This window comes from Emiliania huxleyi (assembly GCF_000372725.1).
Source record: "Emiliania huxleyi CCMP1516 chromosome Unknown EMIHUscaffold_14, whole genome shotgun sequence".
NCBI lineage: Eukaryota > Haptophyta > Isochrysidales > Noelaerhabdaceae > Emiliania > Emiliania huxleyi.
The window spans coordinates 299,065-315,361 of NW_005201192.1; the positions used below are offsets into that span (position 1 = coordinate 299,065).

At 65.4% G+C, this 16,297-nt stretch overlaps 6 protein-coding genes across 6 annotated transcripts; 3 read left to right on the forward strand and 3 right to left on the reverse strand.

The window, feature by feature from the left end:
• The first annotated feature begins 477 nt into the window (after positions 1–477).
• On the forward strand, positions 478–2,186 carry EMIHUDRAFT_449194 (hypothetical protein). Its single transcript, XM_005787755.1, has 4 exons — positions 478–1,434; positions 1,520–1,690; positions 1,765–1,832; positions 2,018–2,186. The coding sequence occupies exons 1-4, from the start codon at positions 519–521 to the stop codon at positions 2,120–2,122; spliced, it is 1,260 nt and encodes a 419-aa protein (XP_005787812.1). The 5' UTR covers positions 478–518; the 3' UTR covers positions 2,123–2,186.
• Positions 2,187–3,136: 950 nt separating this feature from the next.
• On the forward strand, positions 3,137–4,174 carry EMIHUDRAFT_55553 (hypothetical protein; the record flags this gene model as incomplete). The annotated part of the gene is made up of 3 exons (XM_005787756.1): positions 3,137–3,211; positions 3,332–3,948; positions 4,111–4,174. Coding segments are annotated over 3 exons (756 nt in total), but the record flags the coding sequence as incomplete, so codon positions are not given.
• Positions 4,175–5,995: 1,821 nt separating this feature from the next.
• On the reverse strand, positions 5,996–7,300 carry EMIHUDRAFT_98415 (hypothetical protein; the record flags this gene model as incomplete). The annotated part of the gene is made up of 2 exons (XM_005787757.1): positions 5,996–6,312; positions 6,505–7,300. The coding sequence occupies 2 exons, from the start codon at positions 7,298–7,300 to the stop codon at positions 5,996–5,998; spliced, it is 1,113 nt and encodes a 370-aa protein (XP_005787814.1).
• Positions 7,301–8,975: 1,675 nt separating this feature from the next.
• EMIHUDRAFT_60792 (hypothetical protein) lies at positions 8,976–9,296 on the forward strand (the record flags this gene model as incomplete). Its single annotated transcript, XM_005787758.1, has 1 exon — positions 8,976–9,296. A coding segment is annotated over one exon (321 nt), but the record flags the coding sequence as incomplete, so codon positions are not given.
• Positions 9,297–11,492: 2,196 nt separating this feature from the next.
• On the reverse strand, positions 11,493–13,052 carry EMIHUDRAFT_201442 (hypothetical protein; the record flags this gene model as incomplete). The annotated part of the gene is made up of 3 exons (XM_005787759.1): positions 11,493–11,942; positions 12,004–12,173; positions 12,242–13,052. The coding sequence occupies 3 exons, from the start codon at positions 13,050–13,052 to the stop codon at positions 11,493–11,495; spliced, it is 1,431 nt and encodes a 476-aa protein (XP_005787816.1).
• Positions 13,053–13,913: 861 nt separating this feature from the next.
• On the reverse strand, positions 13,914–14,624 carry EMIHUDRAFT_98417 (hypothetical protein; the record flags this gene model as incomplete). The annotated part of the gene is made up of 1 exon (XM_005787760.1): positions 13,914–14,624. The coding sequence occupies one exon, from the start codon at positions 14,622–14,624 to the stop codon at positions 13,914–13,916; it is 711 nt and encodes a 236-aa protein (XP_005787817.1).
• Between the last annotated feature and the right edge of the window lie 1,673 nt (positions 14,625–16,297).

The following is a 16,297-nucleotide window of genomic DNA, read 5'->3' on the forward strand; positions in this document are numbered from 1 at the left end:
AGGTGAGTCTCCCTCTTCTCCTCCAGTAAGCTAAAAGTACAAGGTAGCAAGCGGGACGGCGAGTGCGAGTCTGCGGCTATAGTTTTTGTCTCTCTCGTACTCGTCTCGCCGCTCGCCAGTGGGCGGTGGATTGGATTCTTTTTTTGGTCGATTGCACGGAGAAGCTAAGTGCCTCGTCGCCCTCGCGGGAGTCGCTTAGGCGGCTCCCGTTGTGAGAGAGATTTTTATTAACCAACAAGAAATCACGACTCTCACAGTGATTCTCCCCGTTGTGTGCCTGTGTTTATAGTGCCAGTGCGCGCCAGTCCCGTACCTCGCCTCTGCCTTTCTTTTTTGGTGTACCTGTGTAAGTGCCCGTGCGCGCCAGTCCCGTGCCCAGTGTTGTGCGAGGGAGTTTCGTTGTGAAATTCTTTTGCGAGGTCGAGCGTTCCAAAATTCTTTTTTGCCTCGGAGAGCACTTCGATGTTATCGTAAAGCGGACGGGCTCCGCGCCCGCACAAGTCGGTCTGCAGACACAGATGCCAAAGCGCCCCTCGCGAGCGGACGGCTACGACGACCACATAACTATGCCCCACGGCATCGGCGACGAGCCGAGGCCGCCGATGGGCCATCCGGTGGCGTACACGACCGACTCTGACGCGGCGCTTGCGCGGAGCCTGCAGGAGGCGGAGCTGGAGGAGCTTGACGCGCCGCTCCCGGCCGAGCAGCAGCCTCGCCGCCGGCGCCCCTGGTTCTGCCTGCTCGCTGTCCTCGCGTGCTGCATTCTCTTCCTCGTCGAGATGGCGGAAAACGAATGGAAGGTGCAGCCGTTTGTGTGCCCCGCGAGCTGCGCCGGCCGCCCCTGCTACGAGGACGGCGCCGCGTGCGAGGCCAACCCGCTGCTCGGGCCGACGACGGCGGTGATGGACAAGCTCGGTGCGAAGGACGACGTGGCCATCTTTGAGGAGGGCGAGTGGTGGCGAGTGGTGGCGTGCAACTGGCTGCACGTGGGCCTGATCCACCTGCTGCTCAACATGCTCGCCGTCGGGAGCCTCGGCTGCGCGCTCGAGCGCCGGTTTGGCTTCTGGCGGGTAGGGCTCTTGTACGTGCTCTCTGGCCTATTCGGCACCCTCTGCTCCGTCCTCTTTTTGCCGGGCGTCCTCTCGCTCGGCGCCTCGGCCTCTGTCTTTGGCCTCGTCGGCGCGACGTGGGCGGACGTCATCCTCAACTACCTCGCGCGCGGGACCACGCGCGGAGCCGGCCTCTGCCAGCTCCTCTTCCTCACCGCGCTCAACCTCGCGATTGGACTCACGCCGTGGGTCGACAACTTCATGCACCTCGGCGGCCTCGTGTGCGGCCTCGTCGTCGGGCTGATGCTCTTCTCGAAGCGGCACGTCGACCCGCGCACGGGGAAGAATGCCTACACGTGCGTGCAGAAGGAGGTCGTCTTTTGCGGCGCCGCCTCCCCCCCCCCCCCCCGCCCGCCCGCCCGCCGCCAGACCGGCCGAGGGGGAGCCGCGGCTCGGGCTCGGTGCCGTAGGCGTCGTCCTGTTCCTGGTGCTGCTCGGCGGGGTCATCGCGGTGAGCGTCTCCCCGGAGGCGCAGGAGGCGTTCCGCGAGTGCGGCTCCTGCGAGCGACTCAACTGCGTCGAGATCGACTGGTTCACCGACAAGCCGTGGTGGTCGTGTTGCTTTGCTCGCAACGGCGCCGGTGGCTACCCCCTCCTCGGAAGGGCGGCGGGCGGGGTCGCGGTGGCGAGGAGGGCGGTCCGGCTGCTCTGATAGGTACGTGCACCATCGAGCCAGCAAACGCCTCGACGGTGATAGCAAACTGCAACGTCACCGCCAGAGAGGTGACACTTCCGAGAAGCTTCCCACATCCCCACCAGACGGGCGCGCCCAGATATGGCAGCGCCCCTCGCCACGCGCCGCTCGAGACGCTCTCTCCGCCTGTCGCTGCCGCCCACCGACGCGGCCTCAGCTCCCCTCCCTCGCCACGCCTCTGCCTGACGCTTGCCCTCCGCCCCCCCGCTCACAGCCCTTCTCGGTGCCGTGCCACACCTCGGACCCGCTCTGCGAGTACAGCCCCGCAGACGTGGGCTCGGTCAGCAAACTCTGCACGCGGCTCTGCTCGGGCTGCTGAGTCGGAGAGAGCCGCAGCAGCAGCAGCAGCGGAGGAGGAGGAGGGTGAGCAGCAGCAGTAGCGCGGCGGCCGCCGCCGCGCCCCCGTTTGCGGGTTTATGTACGTATACGTACGGGCCTCGTTGGTCTCCGGGTCTCTCTGTGTGTCTCTCGGCCTTCGCGGTGTGTGTGTAGTTTTCGATTCAGAGCGCGGGTTTTGCTTCAGAGAGAGAGAGAGATAGAGAGAAAGATAGAGACAGAGGAGAGAGCGCCCGCGAGCGAGCGAGAGTTACAGAGAGAGAGAGAGAGAGAGAGAGAGAGAGAGAGAGAGAGGCGATTTCTGGTGTGTGTTGCGAGGATTTTGTCTCGACTGACAACGCACACCTCAACCGCATTTAATGAACTGTCATGTCATTTTGTGTACGCCGTGTATAGCGTGTTCGCGGCACATCATACAGGCACCAGACGTGAGAGAGGACCGGAGTGGCGCAGGCACGGTACTTCTATCCGCCGCTATCGATGCTTTTTGCCGACTCGCACGTCGAGCGCCGTGCGGATGGCCGTCGTCTCGGGTGATTCTGCCACGGCCGGAGGTTTCGACGTCGACGAGCGGCTCTGCAGGATGAGGCGGCCGTACTGGCGCCAGGTCAGGCTAATGAGCACCAGCAGCGCAAAGAGGATGCATGCGAGCAGCTCGCAGATCCGGACCTGCAGCTCCACCTGGCCGGGCCGCATGTCTGGGATGACGTTCGCATCAAAGACTGCGCTGGGCGGCTCGTCGGCGATGTCATCCTCGTCGTCGGGCACGTAGACTACGCCGGTGCTCATGCGCTACGGCGCTCTGGACCGGCTCCAGGCGGCGCTTTGTGGGCCTCGAGCCAAGGCTGGGACCGCCAGGCCAGCGCCTGGCGCAGCCGCCGCGCGGACAGCCGGCGCGATTTGTCGATTTTTATTCGTGGGATCGCTTGCCATGTGAGAGCGCGTTGCGTGCACATGTTTTTTTTTGCGATAGATGCTGCTGTGGCTAGGGACGGCGATGGTGACGAGTGTCCCCACCGTGAAGCTCAACGACGGCCGTTCGCACCCAGTCGTCGGGTACGGCACCTACAAGGTAAGCCTATAACGCTAAGCTTCGGAGAGTGAACCGTCGAGCTACCATTGCACGTGGTAGGTGGGTGTCGTGCCGGCCTCCGCCAGCAGCGCCGTCGCAGCCGGCACGACCGCGACCGAGGCGGTGAACCCGGCCGACTGCGTCGCAAAGGCGCTTGAGCTGGGCTACCGATTCCTAGACTGCGCCGAATTCTACGCAAACGAGAAGGCGGTCGGCGAGGGCATCGCCGCGAGCGGCGTGCCGCGCGAGCAGCTCTTCCTGGCGTCCAAGTGCTGGACGACCACGATCTACGACGGGCCGGAGGCGGTGCAGGCGCAGCTGGAGAAGACGCTCGCCGACCTGGGCACGGACTACCTCGACCTGTACTGCATCCACTGGCCCGTCCCCGGCCGCCACGTCGCAGCCTACCTCCAGCTCGAAAAGGCGCAGGCGGCGGGGCAGGTCCGCTCCCTCGGCGTCTCCAACTATGCCGTCCAGGATCTCGACGAGCTGATGGCCAGCGGGGCCACCGTCACGCCCTCCATCAACCAGATCGAGATCAACCCCTTCCTCTACCGCAAGAAGACAATCGCGGCCTTCGAAAGCCGCGGCGTGAAGATGCAGTCCTACCGCACGCTGCGCGACGGCAAGGCCTTCAGCGACCCGGCCATCCTGGCGACTGCGCAGAAGCACGGCAAGACCGCCGCGCAGGTCCTCGGCCGCTGGTGCGTGCAGCACGGCTTCATCGCCATCCCAAAGTGGGTCGACCTAGACGCAGGGACTCGGGCCTCTGCACTGTGCCCCTCTGTATCGAGTCCCTCGGCTGAGAGGGGCTGCCACGCCGCTCGAATGCGGTTCTCTCAAGCCACGCACGCGCGTGAACCCGGGTACACGCGGCTCGCCCCTCTTCCCCGGCGCAGGTCGGTCAAGGCGGAGAGGATGGAGGAGAACCTGGACCTGTTCGACTTTGAGCTCGACGCGGACGACATGAGCCAGCTCGACGCGCTCACCACGCCCGAGGCGATCAGCACCTTTGTGGGGCTCTACCGCAAGTGCGTAATACGCGACACGCCGCTGACCGACGGGATCAAGATGGAGATCACGGAGGGGTGAAAGGCATTAGCGCTCCGCCCCCGGGAGCCTGCCGGCCGGAGGGTGAGAGCTGAGACCTGAGACCGGCAAGATGGCCTAAGACCGGCAGAGCCAGAGGAGCGAGGAGTGGAGGTGGTGGAGAGGGTGAGCGGCTGGCCACGCGCGCGCGCCAGCGGGGTTCCATGTGTCTTTGTTATTTAGTACGCAAAACACACACTCAAGCGCTTGGCCAAAGAGCAAAGTACAGGAACAGCGTACAGCTACAGGTTTCGATCCGGGCCTGCAACCCCCAACCGCAAATTTTGATCAGCAAATTTCGAGGGGCGGCCGCAAATTTTGAGGTAGATTTTGATTGTCAAAACGTGTCCGTCTTGGCACACAGGATAGAGCATATAGGCGGCGAACACCCAGGTGCGCAGGGACATCGCGACTCTTGCCCCCGCTCGCTCTGCGCTCGCTCGACCCTTTTGCCGCGAGATAAGGGCGCCGGCCCCGCGTGTAAGAGGTGGCTGGCGCCCTGAAATTGGTGGCGTGGGGAGTGCGGAGAACGCTACTGTGGCGTGACAGGGTCTCTCTCGGTTGCGTGTGCCGCCCATCGGCACGCGGGTGCGCAGACATCGCGACTCTGCCCGCTCGCTCGACCCTTTTGCCGCGAGAGGGCGCCGGCCGCGTGTAAGAGGTGGCTGGCGCCCTGAGGCGCGGCAATTGGTGGCGTGGGGAGTGCGGAACGCTACTGGCGACGTGACAGGGCCTCTCTCGGTTGCGTGTGCCGCCCATCGGCACCACTGTGACGCGGGTGCGCAGACATCGCGACTCTGCCCGCTCGGCTCGCTCGACCCTTTTGCCGCGAGAGGGCGCCGGCCGTGTGTAAGAGAGGTGGCTGGCGCCCTGAGGCGGCGATTGGTGGGGTCAGGCAGCGTGCGGGGCTGAGTCTTACTCGTCGGTGCTGGGGCCAGATCCAAGCGCGGAGCTCTGCAAAACGCTGGCATACAAGACACAACAAGACTAACCCTAACCCTAACCCTGACCCTAACTCGAACCCTAACCCTAACCCTAACCCTAAGGCTAGTTCAGCGTGCGGGGCTGAGTCTTACTCGTCGGCGCTGGGGCCAGAACCCAGCGCAGAACCCTGCAACGCTGGCATATACAGACACAACAAAAGACTAGCCCTAACCCTAACCCTAACCCTAACCCTAATCCTAACCCTGACCCTGACCCTAACCCTAACCCTAACACCCTAACCCTAACCACCCTAACCCTTATGCCTCAACCCTAACCCAACTCTAACCCTCCACGGACCAAACCCCCAACTCCACACCACACCGCAAATTTGAAAGATCTTGATGAAAATCAGGACCGACCGCAAATTCTCCTTCAAAATTTTCGCACATCGCAGGCGCCCTCTGCGCCTGCAGATTTTGAAATAAATATTCCGACGCAAAAAATCGCTCGGTAGACGGTACCTGGGGGCCAATCAAGCGCCGCAGTGCCGCAGAGAAACATTTTATATCGGCACACGTGAGACGCGTATACGTAAATAAAAAAAAACGGAGACACCTCGACACTGTGAGATGGGGGTAAATAAAAAGCCCTAAGCCGAACAGGTCCCCGCCCGCGCCCGTGCGATCTTTTTGTCCCGATCTTTGTGCACAAGGGTTCTTTGTACACGTCGACGCGTACGGTATACGTGCGTTCGCTCTAATTTTATTCGTTTTAGCCTCCCCGCGCCACCGCGTGCACAAGGCCGCGGCGGAGCTCGAGCAGCTCCGACGCGGAGCCCGCCCGCCCCTCATCCCGTTCCGCCTCGAGGCGGTTCCAGCGCGGCTCGACGGTGTTCGTGAAGCTGAGCGCCTGCGACCGGTGCACGCGCCAAGCCCGCCCGCCGCGGCCGGGCGACTCGACAGTGAGATAAGGCGGGCCGGAGCCGGGGCGGGGCGGCCCCTTGTCCTTCTCGATTTGGGTGATCACCACAGGGCCGGGCGGCGCTTGAGTATTCCATCCGGGCGGCGGGATGATGCTTCGGGGGATGCCTGGGGTATTTTATCCGGGCGGCGGGATGCTTCCGGGGATGCTTCACTCGGTCACCATGGCATCGAGCATGAAACGCAAGTCACCGCTCAACACTCGCCCGTTGCACTCCGCCTCCGACTCGTAGCCGGCCTTTCGGCGAAAGAGGTTGTCGTGGCAGCCAGCCATAGCCCGCCTCTTCCGGCTGCGCTCACTCTCTCCGCCCGCGCCTCCTCCCTGGGGCGGCGACAGGGCGACGCCGCGGGCGGCCAGCAACTTTTCCCGGTCGGTCATCGTTGCCGCCTTCTCCCACGCCCGCTGCACCTGGCTGTACGAGACCTGTCCCGCGTCATCCACGTACCCAAGGCCGGTGTCGGCGCCCGCGCCCGCATGCGCCGCCGCGGCAGCAAAAATGCCCGCCGCGCCTCTGCGGGACACCGCAGGAGCCACCATCCTCGGTGGGGCAGCCGCCTCGTCGCCTCGGTGCGCCAGCGACATGCGCGCGGCGCCCGCCCGCCGCCGGCCGCTCCGCAGCCGCCGAGGCGGAGAGGCTGTGCGCTTTGACGCTCCGACCCTCTCCTCGAAGAGCCGCACGAGGCTCTCGGGGTCGCAGAGGACTGGGAACAGGTGGCCCTGCGAGTCTGACGCGCCGCTGCCGCTGCCGCTCCGCTCTGCAAAGTACACCAGAAGCGGCAGCTCGGAGGATGGGTAGAAGGCAAACTCGGCGATATCGGAGTAGCGCCAGCGGTTGCGGCCGCCAACGGCAAAGTTCTCGCGTGGCCCGTTTGCGTCGAGGATCTCGAGCGCCTCAGAATCAAAGGCAAAGGAGACGGCCTCCGCCCGGGAGCCCAGAAAGGCGGAGAGGGCTCCGAGCGGTGGCGCGGCAGGAAGGCCGAGGCCAAATGGCGCGGCGGCGGCGGCAAAGGCGGCGGCGGCGGCGGCGTCGCGCAGGCGGTAGTCGGATTTGAGCACGAGCCGCTCCGCGTTGGCAGTGAGCAGCAGGGACAGCATTGTGCCGAGAGCTTCGCTTGCAGGGGCGGAGGCCGGGCGCCGCTTTCACAAAACAAAACGGTGAGCAGAATTAAGTTGCCGCCACTTTTCCTTCTTTCTTTTATTCCGCAGGACTGCTGACGGGGTTTGCGATGAGGAGCGATCCGAATATTTTATATAGCAACAACATCTCTCCCAAGCAACCAGGCCTCTCAGTTCACGCCGGAATCGTGAACCGTGAACCGTGAACCAATTAGCCCCCGCCCCGAGTCCGTGAACCGTGATACGTGAACCGCCGCGACACCCGCCGCGAACCGTCACGAATCGAGTCTGGCGAACCGGCGTTGAACCGCCGGTTCGCGAACTGGGTTCGCGAGAACTGGTTCGTGAACCGCCCCCACCAAGTTCGCGCGGTTATCAACTACTTCGAACCGCGAACGACTGCGAATCAAACTCGATTGGAGGCCTACTTGCCGGGCTCATAGTCCTTCTCGTGCTTGCGCATGTACTACAATGAAGGCGCGGTTCATGCGGAGTATCACCACCATCGAGTACTCCTCCGCGTTGAGACTGAGGCGGTGACGCGGTGCACCACCTGCTTGGCGCAGAAAGACTCGGCCATGAGGGCGCCGATCTGGCCGGTCGAGCAGCTCGCCATCGCCGGGAGGAAGCCAAACCGTGGCTTCTCAAGGTCGCGGTAAATCCGTCCCTTGTCCAGGTGAAGCTGGTCGATGAGGTCGTCTTGAGGATCGAAGTCGTACTTGTCGTTCACGTTCTCCTGTGAAATTGCGCGATATGAGTTCGAAAGTAAAAAAATCCCTAAGTTATCGGCGTCGGAGGAGCGTAGGCGGCAACTGTAGGAATTCACTATTGTGATGTTAGAGGTGGGTTAAGAGGGAGATGTGCGCGAGCTGCGGGACCGCGCCGGGACGACGCTAGGGACGACGGGCGGGTGATTGCCTCGCCGCCACTTTTTTGGCGACTTTTGGGACGCGCGATCGACAGGCCGAGAAGCGACATATGGCGGGCGAGGCCGTCACGGCCATGATCGTGGCTGACGACGCCGGCGACAACCACTGGCGGACCGCCGCGAGGACCGGGAGGCGCCGAGGCAGGACAAAAAGGGCGAACCGCGAACCGTGAACGAATCGGGCGGGGCAGCGTCCGGGCCGAACCGTGAACCGTGAACCGACTAGCACCCGCCCCGAGTCCGTGAACCGCGAACCGTGAACGAACCGGGGGTACTAGTTCATGAACCGGGTTCACGGTTCACCTCGTGTGTCGTGAACTGAGTCTGAGAGGCCTGCAAGCAACAAAATCTCTCCCACGATTAATTCTCGCGCACGTTACTCTTGGCCGAGGAGACCGGTCTGCCTCCACCACCACAAATGAGAACAACAAAACTCTCTCTCTCTCTCTCAAATGAGGACCGATTTGAGTTTTCACCACCCCAAATGGGGCCCTCAGCCTCCCCAACCAACTTCCCCTGGGCGACAAACAAGACAAGCGCCACGCACAGGGGGTGGGTGCCACAAAGGTGTGGCGGAGAGTAGCCGCCGCGGTGCCAACCGTGTCTCAAAGACCCCTATAAAAGAAAAACGCCGGACTCGTGGGTGGTTGTTTGGCGCCCGGGGCGCTGGACGAAGTAAACGCGTACGGGCGTCTCGCCATGGCGTTGTCGTGGACAAAGCAGGTCTGGACAAAGGAGGAGGACGCAGCGCTCATCGCCCTCATCGAGGCGAGCGGGGGCGGCAGCGAGGCTCGGTGGTGTCAGGTTGGTGTCGCGATGGAGGGGCGCAGTGCAAAGCAGTGCCGGGAGCGCTGGCTCAACCACCTCTCCCCCGACGTGAGCAAGCAGAAGTGGACGGCGGAGGAGGATCGTGCCATCATCGAGGCCGTCGCTCTGTACGGCACGCGCTGGTCCGAGCTGGTCAAGGCCTTCCCCGGCCGGACAGACAGCGCCATCAAGAACCGGTGGAACGCGATGCAGCGCAAGGAGAAGCGGCGCGTGGAGCGGCTGCACGATCAGGCCATGGAGGCGCCGCCGGGAAGCGTCGACGCACTCGCCCCCGCCCGCCGCCGCCGGCTGGTGCAAGAGAGTGACACGCGCCCCGCGGCCGCGCTCGCCCCCGTCGTCGTGGCGAGCGGCGGGGAGCCCCCCCCGGCGCTGCTGCAGCAGATGGCGGCGGTCGCGGCCTTGCCGCCGGACTGGAACCCTGCCGTCAAGGCGCGACCCACGCGTCCACTGCCCACGGCCGCCGTTTTGTCCCTGCCGCATCTCTGACCTCCGCCGCCCTCACCGCCGCCGCCCTCACCGCCGCCGCCCTCACCGCCGCTCCCCCCCCCCCCCCCCTCTCCTTGCGCAGGGCGGCGGGCGGAAGAAGAGAGCCGTCCACGCTCGCGACGATCTTGCCGCGGCGGACGCGCTCCTTGGGGCGATGGCGAGGGCCACGCATGCCTCGCTGCAACCGCCCGCGCCGCCTCTCTTCGCTGCGCAGCCCTCGCGAACGCTCGAGACCACGCAGCCGCTCGCCGGCGGCATGCCGGGCCTCGCCAGCGCCGCCGCTCCCTCGGCCGACTTGGCGGCTCCGCTAGCGTCGGTGGCGCGCGAGGCGGCGGGCGGCGAGGTCGGCGTGGGCGCGCCACTGGGCGCTCCTCGGTGAGACCGTCGCTTGCGAGCTACCCTCCCGAGACCCTCCTGAAGACGACCTCGGAGACACCGCTCGCTCTGCACCCCCCTCCCGCCGCCCCTCGCCCTCGCCCTCCGCTCGCCCGCTGCTCCGCAAGCCGCGCCCCGATGTGAAACTCATCTCGGCAAGCTGACTCCCGCGGCTATGGCGTCGCAGTTCTCCCGCCGCTGACACCCGCCCCGCCCCGCCCGCGCGCAGCCTCGACTCGCTCGGCGCGGCGGCCGCCCGGCCGACCCTCTCGCCCCTCTCGTCTCTCTCTGCCGCGTCGCGCGGCGCTCTCGAGGCGGCGCTGCGGCTTGCAGCGGCGGCGCTCCCCACTCCTCGCCCGCCGCCTCCTCTCGCTCCTCTCCCGCCGCCTCCTCTCCCAACTCCTCTCGCCCGGATCGCCGCCCGGCCCTCCGCCCTGAGCCAGGGCCCCGGCCCGGCCGCTCCGCCTCCGCTTCTTCTCCCCGCCGCCGCCGCCGCCGCCGCCCCCGCCCCCGCCCCCGCCCCCGCCGCCTCCGTTGCCTCGGCGTCCACTTCCGGTGTGTCCACTTCTGGTGTGTCCACTTCGTGTGTCCCCACCGGCGGAGAGAGGACGGGCGCCATGCCGCCCGTGGTGCCGCCTCCGCTCGCGCCGCCGCTCGCGCCGCCGCTTGTGCCTGCGCCGGTGCCGGCGGCGGTGGCGGCGGCGGTGGCGGTAGCGGTGGCGACGACGGCGGCGGCGCCGTCGACGCCGCTCCTGCGCGCAGCCGTGTGCGTGCTGGACGAGCGAGACAAGGAGAACTCGCCGAAACCGGCGTCAACCCGCTCTGGCGGCAAGGAGCGAGCACGTCGCGGGGCGCGTCCACGACACGTCCACGGCGCCCTCCACTAGGCGCGTCTGTTGGCTGCACACACGGCGCTCGCGATGTCGCCCAAGGTGCGCGGGCACGCGGCGCAGAGGCTGGTGCGCTCTGCGAAGGAGGAGGCGGCGGCGGCGGCCGGCAAGGAGGGGTGGGAGGCGGAGGGGAGGGAGACGAAGTCGGAGGTTGCTGCGCCGTGAGGAGGAGTGCAGGCAAGCACCGCGAGAGTCTCACAGGCGCCGCACGTCGCAGCGGCCGCTGCTTGGAGAGGCGAAGGAGGTCACGCGAGAGCCGAGAGGCAGTACGTGATTCTTTCCGTCTGTCCCATCGCGTGTCCCGGGGAGAGCGCCGGGAAGTGTGGGTCGAGTGTGTGGAGAGACGCTAAGAGTCGGACTACCTACGTGTAGTCGCTACAGTTTATGCGAAACGCAATGCGCAGGAGGGACCCCGAGCACGGCTTCTTTTCCTGAAAATCCTGTTTGTGGTTTCTCTTGACGATGTCTTGAGAACATTGAAGGTTTGTCACGATTTAGAGCGCGGGAGCGACCGCGGGTCCGCGCCTGAGCGTAGTGTAGATCGTGTACACGCAGCGAGAGACCGTATACGGCTCAGTGTACAGTCTGTGACAGACGCGCGAACGCTCACTCTCAGGATCACGTGTTCTTGAGCTGTGCCCGATTCAGTAGGGATGTGGTCGTGCTAGCTGACGCCCGAGTCGCACGGGAGCCTCAAATACTGGCCACGGGTTCGCCACGCCCACGGCAAGAAGGAGTGGCGCGGGGAGGAGGCGAGCGCGACGAGGACGAGCAGCGCGGCCAGCGCCAGCGAGGCGGCGGGTCGGCGACTAAAGGGCGCCGCGAGCCGCGTCTCGGCCCAGCACACGTTGGCCTCGTCGGTGAAGAATGGCGAGTCGGGAGCGTCTGGGGAGGAAGTTGCGGTCGAGTTGGGCACGCCCGGCAAGTCGACGAACATCCACAGCTCCGTGTGCTGCGGCGTGACGCGGAGGTGAGGGAGGAAGCGGGCGGCGGAGAAGGCCACCACCGTCCACGCATCCCCCACACCGAAAGACCAGTCGCGGCAGGACAAGCCGCCGCGCCGGTCGTAGTCTCCGTCCGCAACTCCCTCGCTCCCGTGGCCGCGCAGCGACACCTGCGGCTCGCCAGCAGAGCGTCAGCGGGCAAGGTGCCGGCGCGACGCACGCGGCTCGCACCGAGTTTGGTTGCGACGCGTCGTCCTCGCAGACCACGCGCGCCGCCGCCGCCAGCGCTGCGCGCGCGAAGCTCGCGTTGCGCACCGGCGCCACGTCGACGCCGTCAGCAGGCGTGATGCCGAGCGCGGCACAGTTGACCACCTCCGGCCCCGCGGCCAGGAGCAGCAGCCCTGCAAGCCGAGAGGAGGGGAGCGAGGCTGAGCCACCTCGCAAGCGCTGGTCGGCGCCGGGCAAGCACAGTGATTCGCTCCTCCGAAGCGACTGCGGTGCGTGTGCAGCCAGGCGTGCAGCAGCCTGCCCGACGAAGGCATCTTCCCGGACCACCACGTGACCGAATCCGTGCTCGGCGCCGCGTACCGCTCCCACACGTCGGTGGGCAGCTCGCGCGACCGCGGCCTGCGTAGCCAGAACTTGCTCACCGGCTTGCAGTCCGCGTCGGGCGCGAGCGTGAAGGCGGCCTCGAGGTAGTAGGAGAGCTCGCTCGCGCCGCTAGCGTCGACGCGGACGTCGTTCACCTCCGCGTTCAAGTCGATCTGCTCCGCCGACGTGACGACATAACAGTGCCCCTCTGGCAGCCGCGTGGCGTAGCCTGCCGCGCTCCTCGCCCCGACGCCAAAGTCGTCGCCGCGCGAGTAGTCACCGTGCGTCTCGAACCAGTGGCTGGCGCGCTCGCGGCCCACCGGAGGCTGCATCGCGCCGCTTCGCTCGGGCTTGCGCACGTGAACGTGGTGGACGTGCAGAGGCGGGAAGCCGATCCGCGTGCCGGCTTCAGTCACGGGTGCGCCGACGAAGCTGACTACCCGGTCGCCGTCGTTCAGCAGACCACGCAGGGAGTGCGTCATGAGGCTTCTCCACTGGCCTGGCACGGAGAAGAAGGGTCCGAGCCGCACGCTGCGCAGCAAATCTCCGCCGCTGACCGCTCGCGAGCAGCGCTGGACCTCCACTGCCGTCCAGCCGCCCTCGTCCTCGCACTCAGAGAGCGATTCCTCACCGGAGTGCTCGCAGGTCTTACCAACGATGTCCGTGTGCACCCAGTCGCCGCAGAACATTGGCGCGATTTAGATAAAAAGAAAACCACAGGCGCCAAGAAAAGCGCCGTTAAGAACCGAAGGTACCACAACCCATGGCTCTGTGCCCCGCTCGTCCCACCGTTTCCACCACGGCGCGCGCGCACGGGGTGATGTGTATAGAGTCTGCTCCAAGCGCGTGTGCGCTCGCTCGCTCGCTCGCTCGCTCGCTCGCTCGCTCGCTCGCACGCGCACGCGTGCGCGAGCGGCCCTCCACGTACGAGGTACGTGGGCGAGGCGGCGAGAATAGTCTCTTCACGCAAGAGTCGTCTTCATGCAGGCGACGACTCTCTTCATTCACAAGGCCCAAGAGCCAAGTCCTGGGCATGAATGAGACGAATAACACAAGCGAACCGGAAAGCGATTTTTTTCTGGCATTTTTTACTTTCTCTTTTCATTGTTAGTGCCAGTGCGCGCCAGTCCCGTGCCCAGTGTCGTGCGAGGGAGTTTGTTTGTAAAATTCTCTTTTCAGCCCTGAATGTTTTGAGGGAGGGTGTAGAGGATGTAGAGTGTAGAGCGCTGTTAGAGCTGTAGAGATGTAGAGCGCTCTGGAGCGCTGTAGAGCTGTAGAGCTCTACATCCGCCGCGTGACGATGCTGCGCCTGCGTTGTAGAGCGATGTAGGGATCCCTTGCTGTCTACAAGCCGAGACCTTGCGCTGTTGCGCAACCGCTCACGCTCGCGCTCTCGCCGCGTACTCGATGCAGGGACGTCGTCTGGAGCGTTCGCGTGGCGACTGGCGGCCGCGCAGCCCTGCGTGCCAAAAGTGCGTGACTCCATTTCCTTCTAGAGGCGTCTGGATGCAGTCTTGGGTGGTTATTACAAAGAAACTCCGAAAAACAAGCTAGGGATCCAACCCGCCCATCGGCACCAAGCCGTTGGCAACCATCGCCAGGTAAAGCACCACCAGCTTCGGCTGGATGGCAATCGCCTTCCCTCCGCTCCCATCTATAGGCAAATTGTGCCGCCAGCCGCAGGGGAAGAAGCACTGCACAAACGTGGCAAATGTGGCCAGCCACGACACGAACTGCGGGTAGTTCGACCTCGCCTTCGACGAGATGGCCAGCATGCCCTGCTTCAGCGCCACGTCATTCACCAGCACCGCGTGCGCATCCGTCACCGTGAGTGCGTCGGCGCCGTCCTTCTTGTACATCTCCATTGCCGACGCCGCCACCGTCTCCAGACCCGCCAGAACCTGCGCGGCAGTGCCCGCGCCGGTCTGGGTCTTCCGCTGCTCGCGCCGCTGCACCATCTTCCAATCTTTGCCATCGCGTCGGGAATCGAAGATGCTCTTGACCATGGCGGAGGTGCCCTTCACCGGCGCTCCCGCGACCTCGTTCGCAGTGAGAGCCGCCTCGTCCAAGGCTCCCCGCTCCTTCGCGGCCTGCTGCGTCCGCACCACCTCCATCGCGTTCGCCGTCTGCGCCTTGAGCTTCGCCACCTTCGCCTTCCTCTCCCGCTCCGCCGCCGCCTCCCGGTCCTCGCGGCGGTCCGCCAGGGGGTCGTCGCCGCCGTCGTCAGCCACGATCATGGCCGTGACGGCCTCGCCCGCCATATCGTTCTCGGCCGGTCGATCGCGCGTCCCAAAAGTCGCCAAAAAAGGCCAAAAGCGGCGGCGAGTCGCGCCTCGCAGTAACTGATTTTGGCCCATGCGCATGCTCTTCCTCGTGCTCGTCGCGCGCTCGGGAGCCGGAGTGGCGGGGTCGGAGCTGCTGCAACGGCGCGAGTGGCCGCGAGGGGTCGTGCTGGGGCTCGCCAGAGAACGAGGCCACGGCGCGGCGCTCGCGGCGGCGCGCGGGGCAGCTTTGAGCAGTGCAGCGCCTCAACATCAGCTTCAAGCAGTGCAGCGCAACGCCAGTGGCCTCTCTGGAGCTGTGCGGCGGCTGGCGGGCCTGTGCGACGGCGCCGATCCGTGGGCTCGGGACGCGCAGTCGGCTCGCGTGCCGGTTGCCGAGTCAGCCTGGCTGGCGAGAAGCGCCAAGGCCTCCCCTGCATTCTGGGCGCTGCCCAGAAGTGCGCAGTGCCTTTGCTGCGCCGACGGGCGGCCTCGATGCGGATTGCCGCGAGTGGCGTGGGAGCCTCCAGTGGCACGGTCGTTGGTCAACACCGCGGCGCGCGCGCGCCGCGGGTGCTGCACAACAAGCGGAGGACATGGGCGGGCGCTCTATCGCTTTCCGGAGCTCAACTTTGACTATCGATTGCCGCCGGTTATTATAACCGGTGGGAGATCGTTCCGGCAGACGGGGGGATTCAACGCGGCGATAACTGCCCGAGACGTCCCTAACCTTTATTTATTTCTGCCCTGCTTCAGGAACCGGAGGCCGTCTTCCTCAACCAACCAAACCTCATTACCGACTGCCGGTCGTTGGGGACACGTGACTCCTGCAAAGGGCAGTGTCTCCACCCGGGAGTCGGACATTCCAAACCCCCCCCTGCCCCCTCTCTCTCCCCCCCCCATCCTAGCCCTCTTTCTTTCTCCTCCTCTTTCTTTCTCTCCTTCTCCCTCATTCCCCCCCCCTCCCCCCTCTCCATCTTTGCCGCCCCCGTGCCAACCCCCGCCGCCGCCTCGCCTGCCTCCACCTCTTCTGCCACCTCACCCTTCGCTCCCCCCGCCGCCGCCGTTACCTCCCCCACCCCCTCCCTCGCCGTTACCGCCGTTACCCCATCCGTGGCCGCCGACACCAACCCGGGAAGGGGAAGGGGCTGTGTGTCTGTGCATTGTGTGCATGTGTGTGTGTGTGTGTGCATGTGTGTGTGTGTGTGTGTGTGTGTGTGTGTGTGTGTGTGTGTGTGTGTGTGTGTGTGTGTGTGTGTGCGCGCGCGCGTGCGTGCGTGCGTGTGCGTGTGCAGGCGCTGTGTCGGGGTTAGTGGGGTGGCGGCACGACGCACGCGGATCTGCAGACCCCGTGGCCGGGGTGGACAGTTTGGGCGGGGGCTGGTGGGGCGGTTCGTTGGCGATTGCGGGTAACCCTTGGCAAATCTTTTCTCAATTTGCGCAGGCCCCAAGTCCTAGCACCACACTCCCTCACTCTTCCCTGTGTGGGGTGGCGGGAGGCCAGGGCAGGCGGCGGCGCCGGGCGCGCGTGCCCTACGCGTGCCGTCCTCCCATCCCTCCCTTCCGTTACGGGTTTCTTTCTTTCTTAGTACTTAGATCCAAGTGAGCCAAAAAAGGGCTCGAACGCCTTCCAAGGGCTCTGACCGGCCTAGCTTCTTTTTCGCACAACACTG

What these genes read in the sequence shown, in the direction of transcription:
- EMIHUDRAFT_449194 (XM_005787755.1), top strand. Translation starts at nt 519, where the DNA reads ATGCCAAAGCGCCCCTCGCGAGCGGACGGCTACGACGACCACATAACT. An exon ending in GAAGGAGGTCGTCTTTTGCG is followed by an intron (nt 1,435 to 1,519) that starts GCGCCGCCTCCC and finishes TCGGTGCCGTAG; the next exon opens with GCGTCGTCCTGTTCCTGGTG. An exon ending in GCAACGTCACCGCCAGAGAG is followed by an intron (nt 1,833 to 2,017) that starts GTGACACTTCCG and finishes CCCCGCTCACAG; the next exon opens with CCCTTCTCGGTGCCGTGCCA.